Source organism: Saccostrea echinata, unplaced genomic scaffold, assembly GCF_033153115.1.
Source record: "Saccostrea echinata isolate AGI-Se365-2 ecotype Australia unplaced genomic scaffold, CSIRO_AGI_Sech_v1 ptg000058l, whole genome shotgun sequence".
Classification (NCBI taxonomy): Eukaryota; Metazoa; Mollusca; class Bivalvia; order Ostreida; family Ostreidae; genus Saccostrea; species Saccostrea echinata.
The window spans coordinates 1,217,215-1,241,115 of NW_026889807.1; the positions used below are offsets into that span (position 1 = coordinate 1,217,215).

Below are 23,901 nucleotides of genomic sequence, written 5' to 3' on the forward strand. Positions count from 1 at the left end.
AATATCAATGCAACAAACATGAACCATTTGTAAATAATTCAATCATTGTGTTTTTACACAATATTTACATTCATTGACTATTTTCTCATATATTTCATATAAAAACCTTATTTCAATGATAACAACAATAGACTTTGATACTAATTTGAAATTAATTTTAAAGCCATAATTAACTCCAAATATGGAAAATGTGATAAATGGGACCTGTTTTATGCAACAGTCATATCCTGCCATGGGTTAAGAAGAAGATCACATCGTTAGTTATCTAAATGTAACTATTTGAGTTTATATAATGTTACATGCATCATAAAGGAAATAACTTCCTTCCGTTTTCTTAAAAATGCAAAAACGTTTTACGTAGATTTATATTCAATGAAACACTCATTAAAGTATATTATTGTTTAGTTACTATGAAGTGTTCTGCCATCAGAATAATAGTTCAATATTCACTCTCAGCAGATATTTTTTTTAATTACTTTGCATTCTAGTGACTTTACAGATTTTTATTGAAATGGTGTTCATTAGTGTTAGAATATACTGCTTAGCATTGGTGATCGGATGTACGCGTGCTTATGGTAAGTTAATTTTACTTATTAAAAAAGAAATTCATTGATTCTTTTTTTAAACAGTTATTATACACATCATGCTAACTAATGCATGCCATAAGAGGTATTTTTATCAAGCAGAAAATGTTTACTGTGCCCTATAAAATAACGCATATCGTTGAAAAAATTCTTTGATGAATCCATGCATTCAATGGTTTTAATGAAAGTGATTTAAAACTGCATTCTCTTCGATGATCATAACGATGCGTTGAGGCATTATTCAATATAATTTCAATCCTTTTGAGTCGCCCGCGTGGCGCAGTGGTTAGAGCGTCTGGTCTAGAGTCGCGGAGTAAGGAATTGATCCTTACGTCGCGGGTTCGAATCCCACTGTGGGACGTGGAGACCGGTCCTTCGGATGAGACCGTATAAACCGAGGTCCCGTGTCGGAGTAGGTGCTGGCACGAAAAAGATCCCTCACTGCTCAATGGCCGTAAGTGCCGAGTATATGACAAAATTTGCAGCTCTCCACCGGCAACTGGTGGCGTCTCCATATGAGTGAAACATTCTCGAGAGGGACGTTAAACAACATACAAATAAACGAACAAACAATCCTTTTGAAAGTAAACAAATACCTTTTTTCTGTTTGATATCTTTCTCTCTCTTCCTCTCTCTCTCTCTCTCAACTGAATAAATATAATAGCTATTTATAAAGTTTTGGAGACTAGCTCGAAACCATTCAGTTAACTGATTGGTCTAGAAAAGTCACCGAATAGCAGAGCTCTTTCATTCAGTCGTCTCTCCACAGACTTTCAGTTAACTGACTGGCAGAGTTTCATCCTGTGTTTGGCATTAAGGACAGTTGGTAAAAACAAACTTTTTTTCAAAAATCATGAAAATAGCATCAAAAGTTATGTTAAAATAAGTAAGATGGATGAGTTTTTTTTTTCCTTATTTTTCCTTCAGATTTTCAAAGTAATGTCCTCTAAACTATTAAAAACTTGTATAGATTTCTAAGGGTGACAGAAAAAGTAGAATTTTTATTCCCATGGAAAATCTACAATTTCTGAATATTCTTGTAATTTTATATTTGGTTATTTACAACCAAAATATCCAAAACTATATATATATATATATATATCAATTCAAACATATTTTTTCCCCCGTTTCTATCATCTGTTCTAAAGGCGTCGTTCTCAGTCATGCCAAAATTCCATAGCATGCTATAGAATAAGTTATTTAAAAACCTAAAATTCTGACATGACAGGCATAGGTTTCTCAGAAATCGTTCACTGCAGAGACCAGGATATATTTTTAATCTGGAACAATCTAATGCTTGTTCATATAAGTTATGATCTTTCTAAGTGAAGGAGCTATTTACGACCTTAAAGAGTAAACTGTCAACCATGAATATCAAAAGTATACTATTATTGCAAAATAAATGATTTCTTTTATCAGCACATTTGTTTTATAGAAATATATATATTTACAAAATTCCACAGTCTATTCCCCTTCCACCCTTTTTTTATTATAACAAAAACCTAAACTTGCCTTTTAGCTAAATATTATTGAATGTATAAGTGAATAAAAATTAAAAAAAAAAAAAAAAAAAAAAAAAAAAAAAAAGTAAAAAGAAACACAATATCAAAAGGTTCCAGATAGATACTTGACAAAATTCAACATATTTTTGTTCAGAATTTTTCATAAATGCATGACTTTTGCTGCATTTTGTGTGTGTGTGTGTTTTTTTTTTTTTTTTTTTTTTTTTTTTTTTAAGAAAATCTATTCAGCGAGGTATTTACGATCATACGAGGCTTTTAATTACTAGTACTTCAAGTGAAAAAAAATATAGCAGTGAACACTCATGATAAGCAGTAATCAGATTCTTTGTTTAAATATGATACATGTATTTAGTATACTATTGCCGTTGCTCGTGTCCACTTTAAAGATAATGATATTGTCTGTAACCTCAAGCTTGTGCCATATTTTTGTTTTTAATGCCGAGGAAGAAATTTGTATGAAATGAAATTATGTCAAGTATTGTTTAAGTAGGCAAGTACTAAGTAGTGCAAAATAGTACCAAGCCAGAAGTTGTTTATTGCATTACTTGCATATCCGGAAGATGGTTAATTATGTAATAAAAGGCAATGAAGTAGATAATACATTGTATTCCTTATAAAGCTATGTACAATTATCCTAGTATTACAGCATTCAAATATAATACACAGCTTCATTTTATGTATTTATTGGTATGAAAGATGTTCTGCAAGTCTCACAAATTTTGCCTTATGCAATGATATTATTCCTGAATAAAACGTCCTCTATGGTGGATATCAATTAGAAAAACTGAAGTTTGTAATGATATAAAACAGTTTCCTGTGAGGAATGAAAGCTAAACCAAAGTATTAAAATCCCATAATGATATCCTATGTTCTAAATATTTATTACAATACATTTAAGCGACTTGTACTGTTGAAATCGGAAGAGGGTGTCAGTATTGTCATTCAGCGTGATAAAAATTGTGCACTGTTGATCTTCTGATTTCATATGTACTTCAGGTATATCAAAGTGAATGAGGTTAATTTGATTTCGACAAGAAATTGTTTGTTTCCATCGGTGAATTAACAGTAGTAGATGTACTATGTATAATCTTTTATAATTTTATTTTTTCCTTATTTCTTAATATTTAATTTAGAGGAGAAAAACGCATTTCTAACTCTTGGTTATCGAAATTAATTTTCGTCATTGCATTAAATGTTCAATTACCTTACAAAGAAATATTACTGGTGATGAAAATCAAGTTTCAACGAGGACTCGAAAATACGGCCTTCGAGAAACAGTGCATTTATCTAATTTAAGCGCAGACATCAGTTTTGTGCCGCCGCGTGATTAGTATTACTCGGCTATGTTAGGAAGGAAATGGAAAATGCGATCTAAATTAGTACATAATACACATTTTGTTTTTTAAATCTTTGTAACAAGTAACTGTAAAAATGTAGGAAAGGTAATATGGATATCCAAAATGGATAGGTTTGTGGCTTACTCGTTACCAGTTACATCGCATGTATCAGCTGTGTGTCACGTGACTTGTATAAAAATAGAATTGTTCAGCTGAATGTAAAAAATGGGGCTAGTGCAAGGCCATACGCATGTTTTTAGAGAAAAAAAATGATACATTTTAAAAACGATTAACATCGGCTTCCCGACGAGTGCTGGGAGCTAGTTTGAGCTGTTTCGAAAATACCCGTAACTTTGCAGAAAATGCGTTTAATAGCCCAGAATTTCCATTTCGCTTGAATTCTGTCATGAATAAAAATAATGTTATGCCGACCAGAATCAGCTCCCAGGATTTTTCAAAATAAACATGCTATGAGCAATTGATATTCCATATTTCAGCTCAAACAGTTTAGTCTATGCCCTTGCACTTTTGAGGCTAATCAGTTATACACTCATCGTGTTAGCGATATTCTTTACATTCTTTGTCTTTGTGCAGCTTCATATTAACTGGATATATTAATAATCTACATTATTGTTTTAAATAAATTATTTACTTTTTAATTTTATTGATTAGATTTAAATATTGGCAATGGTTTAATATTTATTCAAGCATTTTTGTAATTATTAAACCAATGGATCCACTCCTCTAGATCACTTGTACTGCGTCAACTCAAGGCTAGTGACGTCATTTATGAAGCAAGATTTCCTTCTAATAACTTGGCAGTATAGTTATCAGATGTTGTGATTTTACATGCTTTTATAAATAATTGATAAAATAAATAAATGCAAGATCTTATTTACGCAAAACCATGTGGTTAAATATATTTCTGTCGCTTGTTAAATTTTCAATGACGTCACAATGAAACTTCACATACGGTGCATCACTGATGTGAACTCATGCCTTCCTTAACATAGCTGAGTAAGATAGAATTCTTAGTCTGGATATAGAAAAAAAATGACGCCAGTGCACGAGAATACGCATGTCTTTAGATAAAGAATTGATACACATTAAAAGAGGAACAATCCGCATAAAAAGTGCTTGGAGTTAATTTGTGCTGTTCTGGAAGTACTCATTTTTCGCTGAAAATGTATGCAACTGCACATGAAAAGTGCTTGGAGTTAATTTGTGCTGTTCTGGAAGTACTCATTGATTCGCTGAAAATGTATGCAACAGCTAAAAATTCATTTTTCTCTTAAATTATGTTATGAATAAAAATAATATCATGCAGACAGAAATCAGATCCTTGTACTCTTTTACAATATACATGATAAATTTTAACGCAATATAGTATATTCTATTGCACGTTTGAGTTTACTTGGGTATAACATTATCATACAATCAATTCTTTTTAGCATTGTCTGTCCTTTTAAAGCTCAAAGGGACAGGAAAATTCATATTTTATGCAATTGTCTAAGTAAATAATGTATTCGTTTAACTTTGAATCATCAGCCTGCAAAGATTTACATATTGTATAGATTATTTTTTTTTACAACTAGATTCAAAATCCTACATAATTTAGAGCTGAATTGGAGTTTCCCCTTTTTTTCAAAGTCATAAGTAGGAAAAACTTATTTTTAAATATAATTTCCCTCTCTTAAGCTATTAATAATCCATATCAACTGAAGATTTTTGCCATTTTAGTCAATGTTGCCCTGAATAAACCAACATGGCAATCAAATCCTTTAAAACTAGAGGACATATATGACTCCAGCAATGCCGTAGATGGTCTGAAGTCTAACCTAACTGAACTGGGAGGACAATGTGTTATATCAGCTGTAAAACACAGAACTGCCACCTGGTGGGTAAACCTGACATCAGTCTACAGCATCCATGACATAAGGATATATTACAAGACAGATAATGATGTATGGAGTAAGTATCTTTTCTGACAAAATTATCTTAGAACGTGTCAAAATGGTTTTTTTAAGTTTTAAGTCCTGATACTTCAGGATTAAGTATTAATAATAATAATATAGTTCTTTGATTTAAACTTTAGATTATTTGAATCCTAAGGCGATCATTTTGCAATAAATTTTAAAAATAAACAGCAAGCTTCTTTATTTCTTTTTTCATTCTTCCACAAGTTATATATTTTCATACATTTTCTGTTGTAACTGTTTCGATTCTTTTCGTGATAATCAACTTTGTGGTTGTTGCAAAAATGGTATGATAAAATAAATAATTAAAAAATGTAAACCTAGATATGTGAGTTTGTGGATAGTAACTTGGTCTTAATCTGTCATTATTATGTTTGTAGTAGATTTACTATCACATATCTTTTTCTTCCTTTGAGAAAAACCAAATATTCCTTTCAAGGGAAAAAAAATAAAGAAGAAATGGCGAATTATTGTAATATTCATCTACCTCTTATGTATTTTGAAATAGAACGAAGAAGTGAACTGCAAAAGTTAACATTAAACATACGAAGCTTGTCTCAGATTTCAAAAAGTACTCTACCACAATTTTCATTTTTTAAACACTGCTTGGAAAAGGTATTTTCGTTACATTTTACTAAGTGTTAGGAGGTTAAAAATTACACGCCTACCAAAACGTTATTCGGTCTCCAGCAATGTTTTTCACTTTAAAAATAGTATTGTCATCGATGCTTTTCTTATTTCCAGTTTGTACGAAAAAAAATATTGAAGAATCTCTTGATCAAGAGTACAGATATGTGAAAATCTATAATTAAAGAGAGAAGAATACATACCTTTTTTGAAACCACATCCCGTATTAGCCCAGGACACCGATATAAACAAGAGGGTCGAAGACCCATGGGCTGATTTGGGTCAAGGGCTGATACAGGGTGTGATAAAAAAAAAAACACGCACAATGTACATGTTATTATGTTTTTCTACAGATCAGTAACTACAGAACACAATTACTTGAAAAATACAACTTGATAAATGTTGACTAGGTTATCATGAAATGAACATATATCAATTCAAATCAACAATAATACATTAGTATGTAGAAAACAATATATACCGTTTTCAGTCGCCCGCATGGCGCAGTGGTTAGAGCATCTGTTTTAGAGTCGCGGAATAAGGAGTTGATCCTTACGTCGCGGGTTCGAATCCCACTGTAGGACGTGGAGACCGGTCCTTCGGGTGAGACCGCATAAACCGAGGTCCCGTGTCGCAGTAGGTGCTGGCACGAAAAAGATCCCTCACTGCTCAATGGCTGTAAGTGCCGAGTATATGACAAAATTTGCAGCTCTCCACAGGCAAGTGGTGGCGTCTCCATATGAGTGAAAAATTCTCGAGAGGGACGTTAAACGAGATTCAATCAAACAAACATACCCTTTTCATATCACTCCTGTATAAGCTCCAGACACCAATATCAGCCAAAGGGTCTCCCGTTATAGTAACAACATCGTCTTGTGCATACTACTTAGAGATATTCATATTTTGAGTTTTAATGCATTTAAGAAGATATAGAGAAAACAAAAAAAGTCTTTTCAATTATATCAATCATTTTACACATCACACGCGCTCGCATGTGCATGCATGCGCGCACAAAATTATATTCGACGAGCACATCTATAGAACATGCCTATTAACTATAAAATTGTATCAACTCAATTGGATGAGCAGTTTAAGGGAACAATCGCGGACAAAAAAGTACCGGAGAAGATTGATTGATTGATTCGAGAAATTTTCACTCATACAGAGACGCCGATGAAGGGCTTTAAATTTAGACCTATACTTCGCATTCAAAGCCATTGGGCAGCGAGGGTTCTATATCTTTCCAACGCCTACCATGTCACTGGATCTCTGTTTTTAATGTCTCATCCGAAAGACCTGAGACTTTCACTTCTAGTGCGGTGCGCTTGACATATAAACGGTCACTAGCTGTGCTAGCTTGGATGCGACACGGTGAACAAGAATCGAACCCAGGTCACCTGATCACAAAGCAAATGCTACCGGAGAAGAAATAAAAAAAAAAAGCAATAATAATATAATGAGACCTACAAAAAACAACATTAATAATAACAATAATAGCTCCAAAGTTTCAAAATGACTTTTTTTGAAAACTGTATAAAGAGTTTTCATAAATAAGTAAGTGTTTGATAATGAAGCAGATTGTTTTAAATTGCAGATGCATTCAATACCCACGCAAAAAGATTTCTGGGGTTCTCTATTTATATTTCTAACACAACAGACAGAAAAGATGGTCACTTATGTTTCCATGATACAGACTATACCAGATTAACGATACCTCCCGTCGCCAATATTACCTGTCTTGTGGATGGACAATACGTCATTTACTATAACGAAAGATTGGAAAATGTTACTTATCCAGATGGATATTCTAAGTATGCACATAATGAGATATGTGAGGTGGAAGTATATGGTATGTTGTATACTAAGCTTTAAAACAGAAAATCTTATATTTTTTTCTATTTTTTTAATATATAAAAATGTATAGATATACATTGTACTACATCAGAAAAAGAAAACAAGCATATTATAATTCTTGATCTATATGACTTTCTTAAAACAAATTTGAGCAAGAGTTATTTTGATATCTTTTGCTTTCAATTTATCTGTAAGTACATTTTAAAGGACAAAATAAGATGTGCGATCATCCGTAACTGATTCGGATTAAAAATGGGAACAATTTTTGTTGAGAACTTTTAAAAATAATTAGATACATGTATTAAATAACACTAGGTTGAGATACTGCAATGTCGAAGGTAGATTTTATCAACAGCATTATTGCTTTGTGATGTCTTAAAGCTGGAAAGTCCGCGTATCCAGTTCCTTAAGTCTACAAAGTCAACTAGAGATTGATTTTTTGTCTATGCCAGCTTTGGGACCAACAAACCGGAACTAAAATTAGAGGGGCAACCTGGAAACACACGCATTATAACATCAGGAACGTTATTTCTCATATCACATCTGTGGGTTAGGATAGCTACTGCAATAGATATTTTCTCCAGCATACTTGGTCAATGCATAGTATCAGCACCTACAAAACACACCACAGCCCATTCTAGAATTTGGATTCCGAGTCGTATCCTTAGAGAACATACAGATCCCCACAATGACGCAAACATTAAATGATATCACATCATGTTCAGTTTAACATAGGCGTCTTCTAATATAAAAAAATCATTCATTTGTATGCTTATTATGAATCTGCTTCAAGAGGAAGGACTTATAAGTTTAAATATATTATGTTTAAATGTTCTTTAATTATTTAAAGGTTGCAAGACTGGATACTACGGACCCAACTGTTCTCTTCCCTGTCCTGACAAATGTCATAATTGCCATATAGAGACAGGTATATGCCATTTGTGTGAACCCGGGTATCAGGGATACCAGTGTCAATTTGGTAAGAAATCTAGAACTTGTAATAATTTGTGCAGTATGTTAATTTCTTTATGAGTGATTCCAAATACAGAAATTACCGGTCGGTATGGACTAGTAGAAGCACTCTTGCTTCTTGATCTGGAGGTCCGGTTTCGATTCTCGTTCCCGGAATCGCATCAAACCTAAGACGTTTAATAGGTAGCGAATATTCCTTCGTCAAGCACCTTTCCTTTGAGGTAAAAGTCTCGGATCTTTTATATGAGACCTTAAAATTTGACGCTCAGTGTCACCGTAGGTGGGCACGATAAAGATCTTACACTGCTAAGGCCCTAGGTGCCTTCTATAAGTAAAAAGTTTAGGCACTTCGCGTAATGAAGACATCTCCATGTGAGTGAAATATTCTCGAATGGGACGTTAAATAAAAACCAATATCAATAGCACTTCCATTCTTTTCCTGAAACACAGAATCACAAGTGTGTTCTCCACTGATTTCAAAAACTATTTGAGTTAATACAATGAATATAATGAGTATTTTATGTTTTCTACAATGACACTATATAATTCAAATTGAATGTACATGTATGCTTTCTTCATTGGCTAATACAGGAAGTTTCAACTCACCTGCCAAAAAGACTCAGCTTTCCTTTTGTTTCCATGGACTCACAAATCAAGATTCTAGATAGTAGAAAAACAATTCTTCTTTTAGTCTTAATTTAATTAGTAAATGCTTGATGAACAATTTTGATGTATATTGATACAAAATACATTTACATTGAAGTCCATCGGATTGGTTATTTTCACCCGATCAAAGTCAAAACTATTTACCGGTACCATTTTTTCAATACATTTGGATGTCACAAAGAATATTTCTCTCTCTATATATGTACATGTATTGCAAAAAGAAATTATTCTCTGTTGACCAAATATCTACATAAACTAGAAAAATAAGGATTATCTCCTGCCTAAATAAAATTAGATTGCAAACTATTTGTCATTCAGATCTGTCCTTTATTGATGATACACGTTGTCATCAAAAACTTTAATTTATATATATATATATATATATATATATATATATATATATATATATATATATATATATATATATATATATATATATATATATATATATATATATATATTTATTTATTTATTTTTATGAAAAAAAGTCTTAAGGTCAAGATCTAGTAAATGATTTTAGACTGCCTTTTTGATGCTAGATCCATTATGACGTCCTAATCAAATTAAACTTTCTTTTTTCCCGTACTTTACAGCTGTAATAGAATCATGTAGAAAATAAAGTATTTTCCTGGAATTCAATTTGAAATCATGTGAAAAGTAATCCCGAAACCTATATCCAATTTAATATTATTTTAAAAGAGAGACTAAGAACACACAAAATACCGTTTTCTGAGAGAATGTAGGCAATCTGGATATATTTACTTTGTCTGATATGGGAAAAAACTCCCATACTCATGACTGGTTTTCTTAATTTTTTCATTGAAAATGAAAGTTTAAAATATGATTTTTCGTCTTGTTTACCTACAAATTATGCCCCGAAACACCTTATTTGACCAAGCTATACTTATAAAGTTCCATTAAAGGAATTTATTTCTCAAATTTGAGAAATCTGTAGGCTCCTTTTATTTACTAGATCTTGGCCTTAAATGTCTATTTTTTTCATACGACAACAATTATTTTATACATTTATGTACATTAATTGATCTGCAAGATGAAACGAGGAGAAAATCCTTAAAGATGATGAATGAAATGTATCTGCTCTTTTGGGGATATAAAGTCTGAAAATCACTCACGCAAAACCAAATTACAATACACGTTAATTACTCAGCAAATGCAATTCTCTTGAAACGTTTTTTTTTTTTGTTTGTTGTTTTTTTTTTTTTTTTTTTTTTTTTTTTTTTTTTTTTTTTTTTCATTTTTTAAAACTTTTTTTTTTCTTATTTACTTACTTATTTATTCATTTTTGTTGGAAGAGAACCAGAACCAAGTTACAATTTTCCTACTACGAATTCAAATTGACAACACTTTTATTCAGAAAACTGATGCAGAACAAAGTTGTACATGTGTACAATGCAAGAACACTATATAAGTAATGAAGAAAGTAATATATATACCTGATCTCGCCTCTGATGGTTTGGGGGCCCGTGTTTGCGCTTCTCCTGATTTTTATTGTATAAATGGACTTCGGGCTTGAATATTGTTCGTTATCTCCATATTTCATATATCAAAAAATCAATTTGTGCTGGCATTAAGAATAAAACCACATTTTGATATTGTTTTTTTTTTTTAAAGATTGTAGGACTGGATACTATGGATCTAATTGTTCTCTCCCCTGTCCTGACAATTGTCGTTATTGTCATGTAGAAACTGGGGAGTGTCAGTGGTGTGAACCTGGATATCAGGGATATCAGTGCGAAATTGGTAAGAAATTTAAATAATATTCATATAACTGTAGAAGGTATGGCCAGTTCAACAACAACCTGTATCTGCAATATGACATTGGGAAGCTGCATGTAGCCAGAGTTGTCTCAACCTTTTGCAGACAAATAAACCATAACCCCCTTCCATACTCCATGTTCAGCATTCTCACCAGAACTCAAACCCATTGAACGTGTCTGGGATGAGCTCAAAAAAAAAAAAAAAAAAAAAAAAAAAAAAAAAAAAAAAAACAGGAAGGATTTTGAGTAGGCATTATTGCAAGAATAACCGTCACAATAGCTCAGACGGTAGAGCGCTCGCTCCGTGATCGTAAGGTCGTGTGTTCGAATCACGGCCGCAACTGACCTGGAGTCGATAAAAAATAGATAGCAACTGTTCCTTCGCCAAGCACTCGGCACTTTGGAGTGAACGTTGGGGATCTTTCAGATGAGACCTTAAAAACCGAGGCCCCGAATCACGGTAGGCGTCAGCATGATAAAGAACCCTCACTGCTCAATGCCCTGAGTTCCGAGTATAGGTCTAAATTTGAAGCTCTTCATCGGTATATGGTGATGTCTCATTATGATTGAAAAATTCTCCACCGGAACGTAAAACACCATACAATCAATCAATAAATGACGTTAGATTGAGACAATGTTCCTCAGTAACCATTAACAAGCTGAATTCAAGCTGAAGTATACAAGCTCTTTGATGCACATGATGGACAATCTCGATATTGAAATCTGCTCATTTCAATTTGTTTTATGTGAATTTACTTAAGAAATCTGTGATGGTGCTCTCAATGTATAAAGCATCCTTGATTTTTATCATTAGATGCTACTTTACATTAGAAAGTAAAATTATAAATTAAAAAAATACTTAAGTATTAAATTTCCATGCATTATATGAATATGCGTTTTTTTTTCTTCTTCTTTTTATCTTTTTTTTTCTAAGAATATAAATGTATTTTGATTAAGTAAAAAAAAAAAAAAAAAATCAGCGTCCTTGGCTCTTTCACAACATTTTTCTACATCAATGTAATGGATCTTTACCTCAGACTTCTAAGCTTAAAAGGAACGATCACCCATTTTTTTTTTAAATATGTTCCTATCAAGAGAACAACTGAGGGAAAAAAGAATATGAATTGGTGATTTTTTTTCCATATCTGTTTTTATGGTTATTTCTTAAATAATATATTAAAGAGAGATTCGAAATATTGAAAAAAAAAAAAAAAAAAAAAAAAAAAAAATCCATGACCATTATACTAATAAGCAATATGTGCGCCATTTCTCCATCGGTCCATTGAAATTTAATAACACAACACCTCTGTTAAAACAAAATCAAAGCACCACGGACTATTTTTACCCTCATACCAAGAAACTTTGACCACAGAAAATGAGTGAATATACAGTACTTTATTAAGTACATTTTAAGCAAGTTATATAATTGTTCATTACAGTAAGCACAGAGGAAGCAACAGTCTGGCGGTTTAGATTTTATAGTACGTTCGGTGCTGTCCTCGTTTCCGTTACAGTTATTGCAGTTTTCATCATAATAATCTGTCTGAAATGGTATGTAAGTTTATCGAATAATTTCATTTAAATGAAATGCTTAATTTATAATTGTGCCACAGTAAAAGAAACGTATTGAATCATCAGATACATTTTTAAGTTCAATTTTCAAAGGAAAAGAAAGGAAACAAAGGTAGCTCAAATCACGAAAGAATTCTCTACTCCTCTACAATGTGAGACAAATAATATTTATGAAAATCCTGATGGAAATATCCCTGGTGAATATCAGGAACTTGGAAAGCTTGGAGAATCTTCTCATTATGATGCACTGCAGCAGACGGATGGAGAACAGAATTCCGGAAATGAAAGTTAAAATCACAATTTTAAAATCCGGATTGACGTTGACAATTCCAGGAAAAATCAGATATGGAGGCCGCTTTTGTTTTGCTTTTTATTTTATTGGAGCTAAACCCCTTGTTTTTTTTTTATTTTTTTTTCTTCATTTGATTGTGGTTCTAACTGGAACTTTATTGAAATTCTACTGTTGAAGTTGAATAACTGAAAAATGTTTGTTTGGGACCTATGTTGCACATGTGTACATGTATCACATTATCTATTGTTGAACTAGATAAGAAAAAAAATGTTAATTTTTATTGCTTAGCATAGAAATAAAATGCCCATTTTTGACACACAGTCAAAATTTGAGGATTTAATTTGCTATAGTTTTAAAAATATATGTGTTTGAAAACAACATGTTGTATTGAAACAATAACGTCATTGACGTTATTCAATTAAAAAAAAATGACGTCTTAGAAACAGAGACTAAGATTAATTTGATGATGAAATAGAATTTTAGCCTAACTTTTTCTTTACACATTTTGAATAAAAATATCACGAAGGACATTTATCAAATTATTATTAAATTATTAAGTGTGTAAATCTGTAAATGTTGCACAGTGAATGACTACAATAAATACATGTTTATGTGTATCAACTTAATTTCATAAAGGTAAACTAAACCTCTTGCTTCCAATAAATATTGTTGAAAACGACAAAGAAAATAATGATGATGACAGAGAAACAGAGCTGTGTCATTACATGTACGTTATTCAAGCGATTGACAGGCCCTATGGGAAATTTTTTGACCAGGTAAAAGCTTGCGAGAGAGACCAATGGGATATAATATGCTGATCCTCACTTCTGCTAATGAAACTCATTCTTCTTAAGAACAATACCAAGCTCTGTACTTTGAAATCAGTGGTACTTTTGTCTTCCCCTTAGAGGCTTATGAAAGTCTTTCATTCAAGCCACTGTAATGCAGGGTACTGTGGAGCCGAGATTGCGACTGAAAACGGTCCACGATTGTTTGAAGCTGATCAATGGAGTTGGTCTCTAAAAGTTTATGATTAAAACAAATCCACCAGCTATGCTGCAAAGTGTATGACGCTGAAGTTGCATCATATATACTGTTTGTACGGCTGTCCCGTCATAATATGCCACTTAAAATGCATGCATTCCAATCATAAACTGTTTCTTGTTTTGGCAGTTGCAATTATCAGGATGAATTGCAAGTTCTATATTAAGAAAACGACTAGTTCGAAGAATTGAATCTGGCCCATGGGTATTTGTACCTTTACACACTATAGTTTCATGTTAAGATTTTTTGAAAAAAAATTGCTTTTTAGATATCGTCTATCCGAAACCCAAAGATCTTGATTTTGCAAAGAGTCAAGAAATAGAGTGGCTCCATTTGGAGAACATAATGAGGTTTAACTCATTGGTATCGGAAATCAGTTTTTGTGATGTAACTGGATCATTGCATGGTGTACGGGGGAAGTGCAGACCGCTGAAACTGCCAAGCTCCTGTAAATAAACCAGAACTCCATTTAAATGATGTTTGCCGAGTTAATAAATAATTAACAAGCATAAATTGGGGGTGGGGGGTTCAGCCTAAAAGAAAATGTTAACAAACAAAACCAAAAAAGTCAATTTACTTTTGAAAAGGGAACAACCATAACTTAGCGTTACATGTATATTCTTTTGTAAAGTATTTTTTTTAGGGTTAAAACTTTTAATAAGCTTTGTTTTTTATTGTTGAGTATATAATTGTAAAAATATTGCCCCTCCCCTTCCCCGGTTCTTTTGGATATTATATATAGTACAGCCTGAAGGATGATTCTTTTTCTCACTATGCAATTTAAGGTCATATCTTTCCAAGAGCACTGGAAGTTTGTGTAAAATTCAATAAAATATATTTAATATATGCAGGTATATAAGAATTACTTATTTTCAATACAAACCACAAACTAAGTAATATACTTCCAACAGGCACCTGAATAGTGGATAAAGGACATGAACTTATCGTCAACCCCCCCCCCCCCCCCCCCTCTATTCGGACGGAGTTTAAGTTGAGTTACTTTTCATGATACACTCTATTAAGATCAAATGAACCATATCCCGGGGGGACATATTTTAGGTGAATATCTTTGCTTTTAATTTGTCTTGGTAGTATCTCCCCTTTTGCCAGCTTTTCCTGATTTTGTATACTAGTATCTTAAAACGACATGCACTTTTCGATCTTCAAAAATTCATAAACCAAAACTAGGAAAAACACATGGCTGTTTAGATGTCAAAATTTAATTTAATATTAAACTTAAGTTTAAGTTGAAGCTATATATAGTACACTGTAAAAACTGATTATTTTTTTGTATTTAATCGTATTTGTTTACACACTTTTGCTTTCTATGCTTGTACAAACTCGTGTTAGTTTCCAACAGTTTACTGATGATAGTTTATAAATTGTAAAAGCTGTTGAAAATAATAACCAATAAGAACAAAGATACTATAGTTTTACCTAGTAAAGATTTTTTAATAGTCGTCACTACATATTTGTAGAATACTTAATGAAAAAAAATATTCGATACTAACAAATATACACTACTACTAAACCGATTATAGTAAGTTTATGTGTGGGTGAATTCTTAATGTAAATGTGAATTCTTAAATAAGAATGACAGATTTGACGGAGAAAATTTTTAAAAACACATTTTGGTTATTAGGGGGCGGGGGTTGGTCCATCTTTGCTAGCCAATGATTTGTGAATCACAAACTCTTGGCTAGCGACACTCCAGCCAAGTTTGGGTGGTATATTAGTATCCCACTCTCTCTATATCCCTCCATTATGTATCGGAATCGAGCAAGGATCTAGGATTATTTTCCGGGGGGGGGGGGTTCCACCCCCCTAAAAATTAACCTAGACCATAACTTGATGACGAATACAACCGCTTTCCTTCTCCTCCTATTTTAATAGGTGTCCTTGTTTTTTTTAGGAGAGGAAGAGGGTACAAGGTCATTTTTAGTTAGTTTACTATTTATATTTGATTACTCCGCAAATTTCGGGGGAGGGGTCCGGACCCCCTTAAGATCCGCGCATTGGAATAACATTAATATATGTTACGTGTTTAGATATTGATTTGATTTAATTATTCTTTTAGAGAAATATTCAGGAATTTTATATATAACGTAAAATCCAAAAGCAACGCGGTGTAACACAGAAAAAAAAAAAACAGCAGTGCAAACGTGGAACTTGCTTTTAGAGTATTTGCTGATTTGGGAATATATAAAATGTCTACATGAAGAACAATGAGAAAAAAATCTTAACACGAACTGCAGTTTCAAATATGAAAATTCAGAGAGAAAAAAAATAATTTCGATCTACCAACCTGTAAATGCTGCATAGAACAGGTGCTGTATGTTACGTGAACGCATGAAGATTATAAAATAATCAAACTCATTTAATATTGTCAATTTTCATGGATGCAAACTTTCAAAGTATAAACATTTTATACTTAAATAACTTACTGATAATTCATCGTCCATTCTTCTCTCTGTGCTTATCCATTCTCTCGCTTTGAGGTCTGGCTCGAGTGACGCAATGCAAATAAAGATGGCTTTTCAGCACGTGATGTTGGTTGATCATAACACTTTACATTCATAGAGGCGGGTTTACGTATAAATAGAAATTCTGACACTGACTCTATTTGTTTCGGCGTATGGTTACTTATTTATTATACTAGGATATTAAAGCTTGCGAAAATAACTGAAAAAAAGTTTAATAAATTCATTTGTATATCGTGTACATTCAACTTTTTGACGAAATTTGACGTCACAATAATCACGTTTTTCTCAACGTCAACGCTTATGTCATTAAACCCGGTTTTGTCAGAGAGCGGTCCATATTTAAGTTACAATGTAGAAAGGGATGATTACAAACAGTGTTCAATCCAATATATCCAGTAGATAAAACGATTCATGAACAGATACTATCCAGCGATTGGTTGCATTTACAGGGAAATTATTAAAATGACAGTATAATTTCCGAAAATAAGGCAAACTTATGCTTCACAGAGTTTTTGTTTATGTAGTGTTCAAGGATATCGGGTTTCAAGATCATTGATATAAAGAAAATCCTTTGCACCAATTTAGTTTTAGTCAACGAATACACAATATAAAATATTTTCTTTTCTTATCTACAAATAGCTATCCTTCTTAAGGTATATCACTTGTCAGCTTTCAGGAAAAGTTTAAGGAGAACATCTCACTTCGAAACTATTTATTACAATTCAATTTTTATTACGTATACAGGGTTATTTTCGCCCCGTGTTATTCTCGCCCTCTCACACTTGCAAACAATTTTTAAATTCGCCCATGTCATAATTATGTTTAACAAATTATACTGTGATTTTTGAATTCGCCCTGTTTTCAATTCGCCAAATTGTGTGTAGAGCGAAAGGGGCGAAAATAAAACGGGGGCGAAAATTTCCCTGTATACAGTACTTATTTTATATTAATCAATGCAAATTATACAATAATCAATTTAAAAACTTGTTACAAAATCATAAAGAAACAAGATTTATTGGGGTTTATTTCTTGTGGTGGAAGGATATTTAGAAGAAATTCTTGAAATCTACACATTTATTAAATTTGATATCTTGAAACTTAAGCCCTATGAATTTTTATTCAGAATTTTTTTTTTTTTTCGTTATTATATGTAAGGAATTTAAAATGTTCTTTTCAATTAATATTTTTAGAAGGAAGTTTACACATTCACTGAACAGACTTTGCGAAGAACTGAAGATATATTGACGAAGTCAAGAAAAAATTAACAGTTTTTTTGCTTGAAAAACGCATATTTTAACCAACATCCTCAAATTTACATCACCGACCCCATCTCTTTCTTTCATTATTTCATCCTACACGACGCTTCCGACCGATCAGCTCTAAAGTAATAAAAAGACTGATACAAGAACTTGTTTTATTGCCTATTTAGATTTTTAATACCCCCAAATTTGACACTTTTAGTGCAAAAAGGTCACATAATTACTTATGCGCATTTTTTTTTTGTTTTGTTTTATCCAATGATAGATAATATTTGAACAAGTTTACGTAAAATAGGATTAGAATTATTGCTAAGATACCATCTAGTAAAATATGAAAATGGTTAAAGTGATTAACCTAAGAGTTACAATTTAAGTGTAAAAAGGTCAAAATCATTGTATCGTTGCTCAATAGCATTCACACTGATTCCCAATTTTCTTTAAGATTTTTAGTCATGCTTTATGGGTACTTATCTAAAAAATACTTTTCAAAATATCCTTGATATAACTAATTTCATTAGTGACATGCCTTAAATAGATATATGTTTATGTTAAAGAAACACAGAAATACTCATTTTAAAATAAAAATCCATCTATGCAATGACGTCGATTTCTTTAATCATATAATTATCACACGGTCTACACCAATGAATTATGAAGAGAACGAACGGTAATCACGCTCAAAAGTTCATTCGAAAAATACATTATAGAAGCAGAGCAAACAGTGGCCACATAAACATCAGAGATGGGATCAAAAGGCATGGAGGTGTAGGCACCCCTCAAACCGGGCAAACCCGCCCTTTACTCCTTGTAATGATCGGGTACAAGGAAAATCTGTATATAACTCAGTGAAAAAAATATTGCTCAAGAATTTGTATGAAAACTACCAGTCAACATTCGATTTAACCATAGACTGAATTTGCTGACAAAGCCACTGTATCGACCATAGAATCTGCAAAATCTTAACTTTAAATGAGACTGTTGACATTCTTGAATCATCAACTTATTTGTCAGTGGCATTTCTTGTTTTAGAGTCTCCTTACGCGGAACTTCTTCCTGTGTATCAAATCAAGTGGAAGATATAATTCCAATAACACGTGGTTATGGTATACTGCTATATAAATAAGTAAAGTTGACATTAGAAAAAAATAAAGTCATTGCATTTATCTTATTGTTTTTGTACGTTTGGTATTCATGTTTTTTTTCTAATAAAATATCCGAAGATGATACAGATGTGTCAGATTTTAAATGGTCCTTTATTTTGACTTTAAAAGGATATATCGAGTCAACATGAGAATGGAAATCAATATTGTTAAATTGTAAAACATCTTCGATATATCACAAAAATTGGAGGCCACAGCAAAAGACTTTCTCTTTTCATATAGAAGTTTTTAAAAACTAAAATATGCTTCGTTCGAATAAAAAGGTAAGTCAGCTTTGAACTCGGTGAAATTCGTTCCCCTGGCAATTCCAGTAGATTGGTGGATATCGAAAAACAACATAAACTTTTTCAATTTTCAATTTAAAAAAAAAAAGCTTATTTAGTATAAAATTCAGAATACTTCTGAAAACGATGACAATTTTTTTATTACAATTTTTAGACGACCAATGACAAGGTATATTAGTTGAAGAGTTCAATTCTTATTCAAAAAAAAAAAAGAGTTGTCTATGACGTCAAAAATTCTAGACATTAATGTTTCGAGGGAATTATAAAGTTTTGAAAAAAAAATGTACGCTTTGATGTTATTGATTTAATTAAGATATGAAAGTTCAAAATGTAATATTTTGTTACTTCAAATTTTCTAAAAGTTAGTTTTTAAATATCCACATCTGATTAAAAACCACTTCAAGAACATCTTGTTGTACAGAACTCTTGAATTTTCTCCTTCACTGCTGTTGATATATTTGTGAGAAGTAAAGAAATGAACAATATACGTGTCGTACTTAGATTTCTACCTGTTGAAACCTGCATTTAAAAAAAGATAACGTTTTAAGCTGCATGTAACATAGTTATTTTTTATTATGAAGCTTATTATATATGATGCATGTCAATTAACATGCAGCCATAATCTAGAAATAAATTTTCTGACTTCTCAATTATTTTCAATCGGGTGAACTTTTTTTGAATACTTTACTGATTTTTTGTAAGGTAGAACCTATGTCGGAAAAGTCTTGTCACGGGACTTTCAAACTTATCAGAATGAGTAATAAGCACTTGCTTATTTATCAATTAAAAATACATGTCATGCTATTTTTTTTTATTAAATGTAATGTAGCCGGCGCAATTCAGAATGATAATTATACACTGCAACTATAAGTGATGACTAAAACTAAAGCTAATAAACTGCTGTTCTTCTTATATTTCAAACGTGTGGGACAGAATTAAATCAAAGATATTTTTTGCTCAATTTGTTTATTCCATAACACTAAAAATTGGAGGTCTTTTCAATTGAAATATAATTCAGTGCAAAAATGCATGCGTGTTATATGATGTTTTATAAGTTTCTTAAAGTTTTACTTTGTTTTGCACATGATGCATGGAGAATTAAAAATCGATAACATAACGAGATTTTAACGGGGTTTCTTTCCGTCATTTTGTCACTATAAATAATAACGCCATTATTCTTTTTATATGTCTCGTAATATTTACAAAGTGGAACAACAATCCGCATTATGTGTTAGTGTGTACTAACTCGTTTCCTTTCACTATTTCACTAAAATATGTACATGATATTTTTTCACACCAAAAACCTTAAATTATTAGTAACTATCGCCTTCTCTCAAAATCCGATCCTCCCTCACATTCAAATGAAGTGGGGGAAACGTTTACGTTCATCTCTCTCCGCTCTCCCATTCCAATTTCCTTTTTAGTTATACATGTAAATGTTTATCAATGGGCATATATTACATACAAAATTAATTTAAATTAATTTGATTATGGACATAAGAAAAACTGAACTTTTTAAGACTCCATGTTGAAAATTATTTTCATTAATTCTCAGTTGTCGGACATAAGTTAATTCAATAAGTTTTTGTAAAACAGTAACCGAGGAAGGTCGTCGAAATGAAGTTGATCTAAAAGACTGCACAGCCTTTGAATACACAGAAAATGCTATATACATTATACAAATTTCATCAACAAACAAGTAAGTGCTCATGTACTCAATTAAGTGCATTATATTAAGTAATGTTACAATTACAGTTCATTGATACATATTGTAATGCATATATAGATATTAAGTAATCACTATTAAATAGCACCATTCTGTTGATTCTTGGACGTTATACAGGAGTACCATCACAAATTTCCCCCTGCCATGAGTTAATCTGTATAATCTTGATCATCGGGACAGCTGAGTGACACAGGTTAGGCAGTGGAAAATTTTCTCTCTATATATATTACATTTCCCTAAATATATATCGAGGCTTTTTTTATTAATTAGCATTTCTCTTTATATCGAGGCTTTTGTTTATACATTTCGCATTTCCTTTCTATATATATATATATATATATATATATATATATATATATATATACTAGTATATATATATATATATATATATATATATATAGAGAGAGAGAGAGAGAGAGAGAGAGAGGTTATTTTTATATATTTCGCATTTCCGTTATATATATATATCGAGGTTTTGTTTTTATATTTCGCATTTCTTTTTTATACTGAGGTTTGTTTTTATATATATTTTTTTCTTTATGTATACAGATTGGCACTAATGAGCTCCCGTAGAAAAATGCTTAAAGCATTTTTAAATTAACTTATAAAAAGTTTTAAGATGATTCAATTAAATAACACAAGAAAAAACAATAAACAGATCTAACTTAATAATTAGGTAATTGCAATTTTATACTTTAGATTTTTGGTTGTTTGGTATTACAGGTTAGTCATACAAAATTAATTGACATGTGTTGGTTTCATGCTGTTATGCTGAGGAAAAAACATTACAATTCAAGACTGCCAAATATACATCGTAATGACTGTGATCAAAGTTAACAGTATCAAAGAATTTCATCAGAGAAATATTTCAGTATTTCTGAGACAAATTAAGCCACAGCCAAAACACATGTTTAACAAGTCATTACAGAGTATGGCTCTAAGTTGTTGTTGTTTTTTTTTCTACTGTAAATTGACAATGTAGAACATGTATGTGTTTAGAACAAATCAAACAGATCACAAATCGGAAACAATTGATTGAAAAGAAAAGAAAATATCACCGTAAAAATATTATTTTTTTTCAAATATATGCTGTTTTAGAAGCTTTAGAGATAGAAAACTATCAAAAATCAAATTAAAAAATGAAAAATGTTTACAAAATGCAACTAGAGCTAGCACAGAACTATGAGTAATATAGAGAAGGCATGAAAAGGTATATGGTAAGAATAACGCTGGGAATTACAAAAAAAGATGTTACTTCATGCTGAATGTGAAAAAATATATATTTATAACAAACAAGGCAATAAAATCTAACAGGACATCAGTCAATAAAGAACACGAAAGTACTCTCTCAATATTAGGGAACAATCCTACAATCCAATTTAAGCAATGTTCTCTAATTTGATTAATAATATTCTTAATCTAGCTTAATGTAAAAGTTATCAAATATAAAATTGTTTTGCAAAATGAAAGGTTTTGTTTGTATTTATTGTATTGTCTTCATTTATTATCGTTATGTTCGTCTTTGAAGTTAAAAAATATTATATAGCACCAGTTTAATCTATATGACGCAAGATTTAATGGAATTCTTCATAATCTGATGGTATCGCAATTTCACCAAGTTCTTGATATTTGCTGCTGTCATCTTCATTTGTTTTACCAGAAATGATGTAGAGGTTCAGTCCTCCTTCTTTAGTCTTAAATTCTCCTTTATATTTGTGTGTCTCATATTTTTGCTTGATTTTTCTTCTACATAGATAAAATATAAATTACAAAGTAATCGTCAACTTCATTCTTGAAATGAGAAATACTCTTTCAACATTTTCCAAATAAATTGTAATGATTTGCAACATAGATGTTTTATTACATCACAGACTAACAAGATATTGCAATGATATATACACTGCAGATGAATATTATATCTCATCATCAAAGTCAACTTTTCAAAAAGTACACACGTGCAATTAAATGTACATATGAACTTTTGAAATCGATGTTGTCATATTTTCAAAATAATAAAAAAAAAAATGATAATAAGAGAAATGGCAGAAAAAAAAAAATCAACAATACACAAACAGTATCGTAAAAAAGATTATAAAAAACAAACCTATAAAGAATGATGTAGGCGACCAAAACTACGATGATTGTTATGCAGATGCACATGCCTGAAAGAACACCATTATATCGTGTCTTGGGAACTGAGTCATCCGTTTTCTCTGCAACTTTGAAATAAAACCATGAATTAAAAAAATGGTCTCGATAAATAAAAAAAATATGATTAAGTAATCAGTATTGAACAATCAACAAAGGTTGACATTTACAAATACAATAGGACCTTGTAAACATTTTGCACCATTCCATCCACCAGTACATCCTTCGTTACAATGTCCAGTCACGTGGTGACAGTCACTTGATAACTTGCAGAATAGGCTACACTGCCTTTTACAGCCATTCCCATAAAAGCCTGCATTACACACTGTTTCAAAAGGTACAGGAAATAAGTACAGAGAGTAAATCCTTTTCGTGATTTTAAAGAATAGGTCTTTCATACAGTAGTAGATAGAAAATTATTTTTCACATGTTCGATTGTTTTGTAAGGAAAACAATAGTTTGTCTTTTTAAGCTATTTTTTGGACATCGAATTTCCCAATTTTATTTAAATTATTTTTTTAAGAGAATGTCTACCCTCATTACAAAAACTTCCTTGATATCCTTCCATACAGCCCTCTGCACAAGTTCCATTCACATGATGGCAGATAGAGAGCCG

At 31.5% G+C, this 23,901-nt stretch overlaps 1 protein-coding gene across 1 annotated transcript in view; it reads left to right on the top strand.

The window, feature by feature from the left end:
- Nucleotides 1-459: 459 nt before the first annotated feature.
- LOC133174436 (receptor-type tyrosine-protein phosphatase T-like) overlaps nt 460-23,901 on the top strand; it is a 350,605-nt gene continuing 327,163 nt past the window's right edge. Inside the window, exons 1-2 of the mRNA XM_061309561.1 lie at nt 460-575; nt 5,185-5,415. Of these exons, the coding sequence (XP_061165545.1) occupies nt 512-575; nt 5,185-5,415 (295 nt within the window). The 5' untranslated portion in view covers nt 460-511. The remainder of the gene's footprint in view (nt 576-5,184; nt 5,416-23,901) is intronic.